Source organism: Furipterus horrens, unplaced genomic scaffold (assembly GCF_987537825.1).
Source record: "Furipterus horrens unplaced genomic scaffold, mFurHor1.1.pri manual_scaffold_4, whole genome shotgun sequence".
In the NCBI taxonomy this organism is placed as follows: Eukaryota; Metazoa; Chordata; class Mammalia; order Chiroptera; family Furipteridae; genus Furipterus; species Furipterus horrens.
Genome location: NW_028327174.1, coordinates 72,559,885 through 72,572,520, shown reverse-complemented (window position 1 = coordinate 72,572,520; position 12,636 = coordinate 72,559,885). Strand labels below are relative to the sequence as shown.

General features: G+C 31.8%; 1 protein-coding gene across 3 annotated transcripts in view; it reads left to right on the top strand.

Moving 5' to 3' along the window:
* The window catches only part of NAP1L1 (nucleosome assembly protein 1 like 1), a 28,973-nt gene extending 16,737 nt beyond the window's left edge, over nucleotides 1–12,236 (top strand). Inside the window, exons 5-16 of one of the 3 annotated variants that reach the window (XM_090273638.1) lie at nucleotides 3,441–3,582; nucleotides 3,840–3,920; nucleotides 4,535–4,663; nucleotides 5,474–5,545; nucleotides 6,171–6,310; nucleotides 6,755–6,900; nucleotides 6,991–7,010; nucleotides 7,669–7,791; nucleotides 8,533–8,562; nucleotides 9,073–9,120; nucleotides 10,115–10,186; nucleotides 10,856–12,236. In XM_090273638.1, the coding sequence (XP_090129764.1) occupies nucleotides 3,441–3,582; nucleotides 3,840–3,920; nucleotides 4,535–4,663; nucleotides 5,474–5,545; nucleotides 6,171–6,310; nucleotides 6,755–6,900; nucleotides 6,991–7,010; nucleotides 7,669–7,791; nucleotides 8,533–8,562; nucleotides 9,073–9,120; nucleotides 10,115–10,150 (967 nt within the window). In that variant the 3' untranslated portion in view covers nucleotides 10,151–10,186; nucleotides 10,856–12,236. Of the gene's footprint in view, nucleotides 1–3,440; nucleotides 3,583–3,839; nucleotides 3,921–4,534; nucleotides 4,664–5,473; nucleotides 5,546–6,170; nucleotides 6,311–6,754; nucleotides 6,901–6,990; nucleotides 7,011–7,668; nucleotides 7,792–8,532; nucleotides 8,892–9,072; nucleotides 9,121–10,114; nucleotides 10,187–10,855 lie in introns of those variants that run through there. The other 2 variants (XM_090273637.1, XM_090273636.1) reach the window with 2 other exon arrangements.
* The last annotated feature ends 400 nt before the right edge of the window (nucleotides 12,237–12,636 follow it).

The following is a 12,636-nucleotide window of genomic DNA, read 5'->3' as shown; positions in this document are numbered from 1 at the left end:
GTCTGATTTTTTATGCCCTTTTTTCCTATCAGTTTAGATTTGTCTTTTGACTTTTTCTTTGAATCTGTTAAGTATATATTAAATATATATTTTTGGAAATACATATTTTAGATATCAAACTAACCTTGCATTCCTGGAATAAGCTTAATCATTATGTGTTACTTCATCAGAGTTGGGTAGTTAATATCTTATCCAGGGTCCTTATTCATTAGTGAATTGAACATAGGAATACATACATGTATGCATGCATGCATGTATATATGTACAATAAAAAAGCTTTCGGAGGTGATCATTGTATCCCCTGGTTTTAGAGTCAAGATTTTGACTGCCTAATGAAATGAACATGGCTGCTTTTTACTTTTTTCCTGTTTTCTGGAATGACTTGTACAAAATAGGAATTAACTATTTCTTGGACAGTTGGTAGAACTGTTCTAACAATGAACTTGGACCTTTGGGATTTGGGAAGCCGAGGTCCTCGGGACTTTATTTTCTTTTATTCTCTTTCTTTCATCTACTGATTGACCTCTGCAGGTTCTCTTGTGTCAATTTTGAAGTTTATATTCTAAAAATTATGCATTTTACTGTTTAAAATCGATTAGTGTATAATTCATGATATTTTTAGAAATCTGTGATTATTTTTCCTCTGTGTTCTGTATTTTACAGCCTCATTAGTTTTGCAAGTTGCCTCAGTCTTATTGTATTTTAGAACCAGCTTTTATTTTTCGTTTTCATATATATTTTGTTGTTATTTTTAATTGCTGCTCTTTCTCGGGCTTTAATGTTGTTATTTCCTTCTTCCATTTTTCCAATCTCTTTAGTTAAATGCTTAGTAATTTGATTTTTTCAAAAAAGGTTACTTTGTATCATCATGACCTTAATATTCTGTTTTTGTCAATGTTAAGTGTGAAGCTCTATATGCTGAAATTAATAGCCCAAGCTTAATCATTGTGTTATTCAGGTTCTTCTCATTATTTTCTGCTTGATCTAACAGTGTCTGGGAATGATATGTTTAAAAGCTCTGCTTAATTTATCTATTTCTTCCTGTAAATACATGAGTTCTGGGTTGTGTCATAAATTCTATGTCTGATACTAAGGTAGCTTTCTTTTCAGTTTTGTTTACCTGTATGTTTTTTTTTTTTTTTTTGTTTTCATCTTTATATCTTACTCTAATGTGTATGTTTGCTTCTTTATTACTAATTTCAACTCTTTACATTTCTTAAAATTGATAATGCTTTTGGGCTCAATTGCTACCGTCTTTTCCTTATTTTTATTGTATTTTGTTTTTCTCCTTTTCTGCTTTCCATTGAATAGATTGGGTTGTCTTCTGCTGGTTTCAAAGTTAATGCATTCTTTTTTTGTTGTTATTATGGTGAAGTGGCTCTAACCTCATACCTAAGTTAATTTACCCATATTGATTTTTAAAATTTACCAATATATTGTTTATAAATAACTTCTGGTCCTCTGTTTATTCCCTTCAGTGCAACAGTAAACTTTATTAAGGTATTCGATCACCTATACCTTATCTATAGCCTTTCTTTGATTTTTTAACTTAATTCGGAAATTATTTTTAATGATTACAATGAGTATTTGGCGTACTTTTTGAAGCCTGATACACCTCATACAATTTTTATTTTGCCTTCATATCTGAATAATAGTTTGACTATAAAATTGTAAGTTTAAAATTCTCAATTATCTTAAAAATTCACTTTCTACTTCTATATATATAGTTTCCTTCTGAAGCTTGGTGTCTGATGCCTTTGCTTTTGTAGATTATTAGCTTTCTTCGTTGAACTCTTAGAATTTTCTTTTGTCTTTTGATATTCATAAATATCATTAACATGTCTGGGAGTAGTAGAATAGGATTTTTATATTGCTTTAACTGAGATTTTCATTTCTTTAGATATTCGTCTTTTTTTTCAGTTATTATTCAATTTGTCATTCGAATCTCCTAGCTTTTCTGTCTCTCCTACCTGGAGACCTTTTTAGCCTCATGGACTTTTTCTTCAGTTGAACTTTTAGCTTGTTTACCTTAGTTGTTGGTCCTGTTAGTTACTTTATTTTTCATTATATTCCTACCTTATTTTAGATTTCTTGGTCTTGTCTCATATTGTTGGTATATTCCCTCATCTCTAAGTATATTTATATTCTTTTGAAATTCTTAGTCTGATAATGGTGCTTCAGATAATAAGTATTTCATTCTTTCATAGAAATTGTACTCGAGCGTCTAGTTATTTTGGCCTTAGATCTTAGGATACTGGGCTATAAGAGTTACTCCAGTAATGAGTATTGAGGGAGGAATGAAGCTCGGGCTCTGGTTTGTGACAATCCCCTGGAGTTTAAGGAGAAGGGGATGGGATAAGCCTAAGGAGAGTTCCAGTTACCTCAGGTTCAAACTTGGCTGACAATCCTGGGCAGATTTTCTGTCTACTTTGGGAGAAGGCAGTTTCCTGGTTGTAATCCGTTGTACCTAGATCAGAATGGGTGGAGGAGCCAGTGCTTGTAGGTTCTGAGCCAGAGTGGGGGTAGTGGCCAGCAGCCGATTACCAGAACAATATTAGGCTTTTTGTTTTTAATTGTTAGAAATAAAATGTTGATATATTTAGGTATGTTTTTTACTTGTGATTATCTTAACTAAAGTTGTGGTTAAGTAAGATGAATCTGTCTATGGCAGGGAATTCAAACCTCTGTTCTGGATCTGTTACACAGATTCCCTGAAGTAAGGTAAATTTTGAGTGTGAGCCTATTTTGGGAGGTGGAGTGGTTCATAAGTGTAAGCAATTCTTTGAGGGGCTCACAGACTATGTGTGTATAACCTTTTAAAAATCTATGTGCCATAGTAAGTTATATATGAATTATATCTCAATAAGCTGTTAAAACACATGTCCCCTCTTTATAAAATACTATGTTCTTATTTAATATAATTTCAAATTCTAAATTAAATAGAGACTAAAATATAAAATGTGTAGGGTACTGTCCTTTTTCCCGGTATACACATGCTCCTTTTCTTTCCCCCAATACTAACTGCTGGTACAAGTGAGATACTCTTTTTCAAAGAAAATTCAGATTATCATTGTTCTTACAATTAGCATTGTCATCCCATGGCATTTTAACTTTATAAGATAGACTGTATTTTACAGCTGAGATGCCAATACTGATAAGAAAGCTGAACATGAGTACAATGAAAGATCTGGGTTAATAATAGTATTTACACTTTCCTGTCACTTTTCTGTACCTGGTTAAATTTCTAATTTTGAACTCTTAATAGTCCAGAGGCCCATGTATTTATATCTCATAAAGTTTAATTACTTTGAGTTAGTTTATTTTTGCTTCATATAGGAAACCTATCATTCACTAGTTTTTATGCTTCAGTCTCATTATGATAGAAGTGTGACTTGTGTCTTACTGTGATGCTATGTAACTGGTGCTCTCTAACCTTTCAGCTTGCCTAAGGTAGTTAAAAGACGAGTGAATGCTCTCAAAAACCTCCAAGTTAAATGTGCACAGATAGAAGCCAAGTTCTATGAGGAAGTTCATGATCTTGAAAGAAAGTATGCTGTTCTCTATCAGCCTTTATTCGATAAGGTAATGCTTTCTACTGCTTCATTTTATTTATCTAAAATTCAAAAAGGTCATAAAGCTCCAGAAACAATCTTTAGACCTCTCAGCAAAATAGTTATTAGATGTACATATTTGGGAAAACTATCCATAATAATAATTCAAGTTGTAGTATGTGTAAGTTAAATCTATGGGTTCTTAATGAGAAACAGCTAGTTTTTTGCTTGGATGTCAGTGTTTCTGTGTAAGCTTTTTTTTTATTTTCATTTTTTAAATCATTTTAGCGGTTCGAGATTATTAATGCAATTTATGAACCTACGGAAGAAGAATGTGAATGGAAACCAGATGAGGAAGATGAAATTTCGGTTGGTACCAACTTTAGTATGTTTTATACTTTGGAAATAAAACCTTTTTCTTTGAACTTCATGATGACATGCAAAGGATTGTTCCCTTTTTTCAAGTGAAGAAATGGTGGCCTCTAAGTGACTTGCCTACAACTAATAATGGCAGAGCTGAGACAAATCAGTGCTGTTATATTACATGACCCTGTTTCTTCTGCATTGCTATTTTAATGTTGATTGATTAATAGAAGTTACTGTTTTGATTAAAAAACATTGAGGAATGAGGCATTGAACAAGGTTTTTATTTTGGTTTTCCTGTTTGTTTAAAAGTCATTATTTTTCATGAATTAAAAAAAAATTTTTTTCCCCTAAAACTTTTCTACTGCTCATGGCCCTAGTGATTCTCTTTGGGAGCTATATGGTAGTAGCAGTGTTTATAAAAGCAGTTTGGTATTGGTAACAGCAATGTTTATGCAACTAGACTAGAATTGTTTGGGCTGAAAGTTGTAATTAGTGATTGAGGATTTGTTTTGTTGGTTTCTATACTTCTGCCACTGCATTCAAATTAAGGGAATATATAAGATTTTATCAAGAGTTCTAATCCAAGTATTCATTAATACATGCTGTTATTTATCAAGGAGGAGTTGAAAGAAAAGGCCAAGATCGAAGATGAGAAAAAGGATGAAGAAAAACAAGACCCCAAAGGAATTCCTGAATTTTGGTTGACTGTTTTTAAGAATGTAGACTTGCTCAGTGATATGGTTCAGGTAATATTCTTAAAAATAGCAGTTTACCTTAGAGAATAAACCTTTGAAATTTAAATGTCTGATGATTGGTCTCATCATTGTTGACATTTGTAGAATGATTGCTTTCTTTTGAAAGGACTGTTAGGTATAGAGGGAAAATTAAAGTTTTGATTAACCAAATAAATTATGATTCATTTTCAAAACTTAGATAATTGCTCATTGCTGTCTGTTGCTTTCTAGTGGCTCTGTACCTTCTTAGAAGCTTAGTGTGGAGGTAGAGTTTGAAAGACTTAACATTAACAGTTCCAGTTGTCTTACCCAACAGACCATTTCAGTCTGAACCAAGTATTTCAAGGAACATTTGCATTTTAAAAGAATACTGTAAATGTCTTTAACTCTTATAATTGTCATTTTCTCTGGGAAACATTGCCCCTCCTAATCAGAAACATTTCTTGAGCCACTACCCTCTGCATTGTAGCACTTGATGTTTGATGTGATTGTTGGAAGTTAATGTCAAGAAATCCCAAAACAATGACTACTTATTGAATTTCTACCTTAGCCAAGTAGGAAAGCTTTAAGCAGAAAGAATGAAAGGAACAAGAACAGCTAAGGGCAGCAGTTACAAAAGCAAACATGCCTATTTTAGACTTGGTTTTGTACTCCTTATCCCATTCAGTCCCGATAACGACCTAGACATTGCTACATAAAACTTCACTATAAAATTTCAGTCATCTAAGTGTTTTTTTTGTGCAGTAACAGACCACTAGTTCTAAAATGCCACATTACTCATTTATAAATATCTATATATATTTTTTATTTTTTAATTTGAAGGAACATGATGAGCCTATTCTGAAGCACTTGAAAGATATTAAAGTGAAGTTCTCTGATGCTGGCCAGCCTATGGTAAAAACTTTGAAATACTTTCAATTTTGTAACAGGTGTTTACAGATAAATAAATGGAACTTTTTAAAAAGTAACATTTGAGGAGGTGAGAAGAAATGAATTCAAAGGGATACTTGGTATACTTAATTGTTGGTAGGAAATAAATGTTTGGATGTTGATAATGTGATACAGCATTTATCCTTTCTCCTACCTTTTAATTATTTTCAAAATATAGTCTATTATTGATCCAGGATTAAGAAAGGATAAAAAAAATAATACCAAGGAAACATGACTAAGAAAATACTTGTCCATTATTAAAAGGCATGTCTGGGAATTACATAAAACAAGATGTTAGAGGGCCCCCACTTCCCCGTTATGAGAACTCAACCAACAGCTTCTCCCAAAAACCATCAGTGGTTTTGTGTAAAGTATGGGCAAAGCTACTATAGGCTATAGATTCTTATGTTGACGTGTAATAAGGTTGGGCTTTTTCTCTGTCGAGCTCAGGTTCTAGTCTAAGATTTTACACGCTGTCTTTGTAAGGATGGAGGGAGGAAGTGGGGCTTGGTCAGTTTAAGCTTTGTTCACTAAAACATTGAAATTGATGATGTAGGAATTTAATTCATTTTTATACTTTTTTTAAAAGAGCTTTGTTTTAGAATTTCACTTTGAACCCAATGAATATTTCACAAATGAAGTGTTGACAAAGACATATAGGATGAGATCAGAACCAGATGATTCTGATCCCTTTTCTTTTGATGGACCAGAAATTATGGGCTGTACAGGGTGAGTTTGATTTTACTATATTAACAGAATGTTGCATGTTTTTGTTTTACTTATGATTTGTGATACTGGTATTTCTTAGTATGTGTACTTGATATATACATAGTTTATCTCCAAACATTTGAGTAAAATGTTTTCTGAGAATTTAGCCATTTTCATAGAATATTTCTTGGCCTGTAGGCTGTTAAACAGATATTTCTCCAAAGGAAGTGCAAGTTTTAATTTGTTACATTGTGAATTTGTGGTAATTGTAAATACATTTATTGAAAAAATTGTTTAGAAATGAAACATTTTTCTTTATACTGCTACAGAAAGCATTTGGACCAATTTTTCCCTCTTAACACTGAAATTAATATACTATTTATTTAGAAAAAATCTTAGCTGTCCTTGCAATTCAAAGTAATATGTTAATTGTAATAGATTATTTTCCCCCCTTTGCTTTGGAAGGTGCCAGATAGATTGGAAAAAAGGGAAGAATGTCACTTTGAAAACCATTAAAAAGAAGCAGAAACATAAGGGACGTGGGACAGTTCGTACTGTGACCAAAACAGTTTCCAATGATTCTTTCTTTAATTTTTTTGCCCCTCCTGAAGGTAAATAGTGTTTTAAGTTTGAGTATTGATGGTTGTTTTAAGTTTTGTTTAGCTTTTTATTCATTTGAATTTCTCTTCTCAATTTTACAGTTCCTGAGAGTGGTGATCTGGTAAGCTCAATTGTTTTATTTGTTGAATTGTTACCTGTTTATGAAATTAAGAATGGTTTTCAAAAGTGTGGAGGGAGGTAGTTGCTACTCACATTTTGTCCTGAGACTGCAGTACCTAGGGAAGACCTTTATGCATCTGAAAAATTCCATTCAAAATGCTCATAGTCCTTTTACTGAGAAATGCTGAAAAGTTTAAAAAAAACTTTTTTTTCTTTTTGAGACTTGGCAAATATTACTGTGAGGGATTTAGATTTTCAAGACTACAGTTTTCTTCCTTACTGAAACTAGAATGTATTTATGAAAACCTGAAATTCCTTCTGTTATTCCACTTGTTGTTTTCAGTAAGTAATACTTTAAAAGGAAAATTTTAGTCTTATAACCAACTTGCTTATTTGTATTTTACTTTTAAGCCATAAAAAGTAAGCAATAACCAGCTCTAGTTATTATTTCCCAAAATTTCTCTTGAGTATATACACTTAATTTCTAAATTTCTTTTTATTAAAAATCTTTAAATGGCTATTTTGTCATGTAAGCTAGTTTAAAAATGTTGGGAAGTTAAAAGTGAAGTCGAGAGTTCATGATTTAAACCCGAGTCTTGCATGTGCCAAATTAAATAACAAAGTTATTAATTTTTGTGCTTTTCTGTTTTCTTAAATAGGATGATGATGCTGAAGCTATCCTTGCTGCAGACTTTGAAATTGGTCACTTTTTACGTGAGCGTATAATCCCAAGATCAGTGTTGTACTTTACTGGAGAAGCTATTGAAGATGATGATGATGATGTGAGTGAATCTGAATCCTGCAATAAAGTCATTTGGTGAGGGTATGATAGTCGGAATTGATGAGTGGTTTAATGAATAGATGTAGTAATTTTTGGAAAACAGAGAATAATGTGATAGGATAATTACTGATTTACTGTAGATAACTTTCCTGAATTGTATTAAATAGGCCCTCTTTGGGTCCATTTATTTAAGTTTTTATTTTTCTGCTAATAGGAAGACCCACTGAATTAGTGAAAATTTACTGTCTTAGTGTTTTAGATCTATTTTAATGTGCTCTTGTTTTTGACCAAATAAAACATACTGAGGACTTTTTTAGTACCTAAGATAACAATATTAGGAAGCATAAAATTTTTATCCCAAGGAATTTTAAGTAATGATTAAAGTAAAATTAGACTGCCCTCAGAGGTTTGGGTGTCTTTATTGCTAAATGGCAATACAAAAGGACTCTGCAGTGTGTTTCACACATAAGTGCAAGCAAGTAGTATTTACACTAATAGTTGTCTGATCATACTTCGTCCACAGTTGTACGTTGCTTTAATTTTTCAAATTATCAGATTTATATGACACTGAGCTGAATGATTCAAACAGCTATTGCTCTTGTTTTAATTTATAATCAGTCACTTTAGGGAAAGTATTTTTCCTCTTTTTAATTATTAGTACATATATATAATGATGGATGTAAACAATGCTATTCTCAAAAGTTTGTTTCATCAAACTTGGTCCTTTTTTTCCTTTTTTTAGTATGATGAAGAAGGTGAAGAAGCGGATGAGGTAATGTTTACCAAATGAGCAAATAATTCTGTTTCAAATACACTGAGAAGCAAATTGAGTGACTTATGTATTCCTTTGCTATTATCATTATTCTGTGATATGGGATAAAAACATTTTTGGAAAAATTATGATTTTAGAATCTACAGCCAAACAATGTATGTATAAGGTTTCAATAAATAAATTGCAAAACTGAGAACATTTTTTTTTATTTCAAATAATTCTGTTCTGCTGCAGGGTTATCAGCTCTTTGAAGAAGTCAAAAGCTGCAGTAAACTTTTCCAACGTTGGCTGCAGTAAATCTTTTCAATAAAAGCTGTCTGGATTCTCAAGTTGTGTTGGGAAATTTTTCATAATAGAAGCTTTCAAATTTAATTGCATTGTCACTTAAACTCTGTAATCATGAAATTCTGTTGACCTATAGAATAATTTATATTAAAGTCTCCCTACGATATGAGCCATTTCTTGCTACTCTGTACCTACTTCATGGATGCATTTTGAACTTTAATATAGGAAGGGGAAGAAGAAGATGAGGAAAATGATCCAGACTATGACTCAAAGGTGAGCAAAATTAGTGCTCCTTTTTATTGAATTTAATGTAAGTTAAATAAGAGTTGATGCATTAAAGTCTAGCTCATGGACTGTGTGCATGTATATATATATTTAATACCACTGGCATTTCAACAGTACACATGATTTCAATGCACCTCTCCTAAGAAACTTATTTTGGGGCTGACCATGTATTTTTCAGTTTCAGGATAAGTAAGCCCTAGGATTCTATTTTAATGGCATGTTATTGTACTTTTTTTTTTTACAGTTTTTTAGGAGCATTTTAAATTACAGCTTGTGGTTTTAGGTTGTTTTCTCTCCAAAGGAAAGCTTATAAACAAAGGTCAACTTCTAAATCATCTGAATGCAGGAGTGCTTGGTTAGATTTTTTCAGCCACCTCTCTTCACCTCTTGAGTCCCAGTCTTATTCCTGGAATTTGTCATATCAGGGTTAGTAAAGGCCTTTATTTTCCCACAAAATACATCGTACATTTGATCAGGATTCATTTGAAACTGGTTTCTCTTTAATACATTCATTCATTTGCTAAGTGCTATAAAATATCCAGAAGATACATTAACCTAGTGAGCAGGTAAGAGGGGATAGTTAAAAATCAAATTAAATATTTTAACAGGTATGAATTACTCCTAATAGCTGGGTTATCAAAGGAATTAGTAGTTTTGAGTAACTGACCTATGAGAAGACAAAAATAATGGGTACTGTGACTAACACAAATTGCTTAGTTATTTAACTTTGTGCGATTATGGCTCAGTGTGTCTCATTTTATGGAGTTTGTCCTACAGTTAAAAATTTGGATATTATTTTAGCATTTTCATTACTTGCTAATTAATGTTTTAATAAGTGAATTTGCCATCATTGCTATACCCTTTAATTTGGCAAAAGTTTGACAGCACTGTGAGATGATGTGATAATTAAGATAATTACTAATGAAAAATTAACTGAAGCAGGTAGAATAAGATAGATTGACTTGTTGTTTTCCTTTAACAGAAGGATCAAAACCCAGCAGAGTGCAAGCAGCAGTGAAGCAGTATGTGTGTGGCCTTGAGGATAACCTGCACTGTAATAGCCTAAACACAACTATTCTTTACTTACAGCCTTATGTTTTTGTATTTTCTTGGTAGACTCAGTACTTTTTTTTAAAGGAAAGGAATTGATATTTTAAAGACAACTTTGTTCTACTTAGCGCTTTAACTTTAGTTTTTCTTCCAGATATGTTAAATGCAGAAATTTTCTCACACATTTTCATTCATTGCTACATAGTTTGGTTCTTCTGGATTATTTTTATCATGTAATTATTAGGTTACAGCTATGGAAATAAACAACTGTTAAACAGATTTTTTTCTTTTTTTACTAAATTTTTCCTTGAAGGACCAAAGTATTTTTTGAGGTGGTAGTTAAATGGGTTTAAGTTTGCTTGCACTGGCTTTGCCTTTCATTACTTTGTTATAGAAATGCAGTGCCTATACTAAAACAATTTATCATTTAAAAAAAAACTTGTCAAGATAAGTCTGTGGTTAAGAATTTCCAGTAACACCACACACATTAACTTAAATTATTAATGGATTTTATATTTTAGGTGATCTAGTTAACTGTAAAGAACCCTAACTCAATAGTATGGTTATTCGTTACCACAGGGAGATAAATAAAACCTAGTATTTTCAGAAGTTAAGCTTTATTATATTAACTGTACTTTTAAAATATTAACTAAGCATCTTTTCTTTGTGGTAGGGTCTACCTTCTGCTTCCCTGGAAAGGATGAATTTTCACCATTTGACAAGTTCATTTCAAGTTTTTTGTTGTTTGTTTGTTTGCTTGCTTGTTTTTGTTTTTGCAGCCTAAAATAAAAATGTCAAATATAATTTTAGTTCTCACAGATAATGTCTTAATTTTGTACTAATTTAGGCAGAAGTAGAGCCCTAGCTTGAATTAAATATTGTACTTAGTTTACCATGATATTGAAGAAAAGGGTGCCAACTTCGGAGGAGGTGTACTGCATGTAAGAAAGTGTAAGAAACAGACAAATGATGTAATTTTTCTTTTTTAAAAAAAGTTTTACAAGACAGGGCCCCAAACCTCTGATTAATTCCAATTCTTATTATTTAAAGTATGAGCATATTATTTACCCATGCTTCTGCTTCCTATGTATTAAAATGGGTAGTACTGTTTACTTAACTACCTCACGTGTTAGGTATATTAAGTTAAATTATACGAAATGTTTCTCAACCTAATTACAAGCTTAAAAATTTGGACCTATTTGCACCACAAATATGATATTCAGCCTTATATTCTACTACAGTTTCATAAATAAACCAGGAAACAAAAGTTAAATGCTTTATTCTGGGATCTGGTCAGGCAATGCTCTTTGTGTGGCTCCTATTTTAATAGAAGTGGATGGATAGCCAACTAAGGCCCAAGGATTGTTTTTAGGTATTTTAATTATGACCATATTGTAGAGATCATGGTACTAAAATAGAAATAAGACTGGTGGGGCGGGGAATGCCATTAAACTTGAGATTGTAGGGCCACATTTAAAATACCTCAGGCTAATTACTGTTAATTTTTGGTGGTGAACTTAAAAGTTTTGACAGTGAGGATGGACTAATTAGATTGTAATTGGAGAACAGTTTAGAGTTTCTGCTCATAATAAAATAACATTACATTCATTTTTAGAAGTAATAGAGCTTCCATTTTGGAATGTGAATACATTTTGTTATTTGTATAGTATTATCAGTTTTACTCCTGAGATTTTAATTAACTACTGGAAATCCTTAACCAATTGCAATAGTTTATAGGAGAAAATGCCATGAAAACACCTTATGTTTTTCTTCATTTTCAAAATGATTGGTTGACTTGATTAGACAGTCTGTGCTAATTTTTTTTTTTATACCCATACCTCATTTGAACACAGCTGAAAAAAAAAATGTTGATCTAAAGATAGGGTCCCATTTTTAATGAACTTAACAGTAGCAAAACCAGTATTTTAATTTTAATTCCTTTAGGAAATAGCTATTGCCAAAGTGGGGGGAGTAATACTATTTCGTCTTGTTATATAAAGGTGATGTGGTTTGCAGGGGAATTGTTCTCTTAATAAAGTTGGGATTTCAAGGGATATCGGTATTCATCTCTGCCATCTCTCCAGTTCCAAAATGGTTCTACTCCATTCAAGAAATTTGAACTATGTAATTGGAAATCCTTAATAAAATTTACATTTAATTTTATAAAATGTACTGGTGATGTTTTGGGTGGTTTTTTGTTTTTGTTTTTTTTTTTTTTAATAATAATGACTGCTTTTTTTGTAAGAGAGTAGAGAGAGATCTTTAGGTTGGCTATTCTGTGTTTAGGCCATGGTGGCCTGTAAATTGGCATAATTTCAGATTATGAGCAACCTCCCAAAACCTGTTATTATTGAAAGACTAGAAGGGAAGGAATTTACACAGTTATATAGATTTTACTGAATTAACTATAGACATTTTTGAGACTTAAAATTTCAGTTTATAGTTTTATGAAAG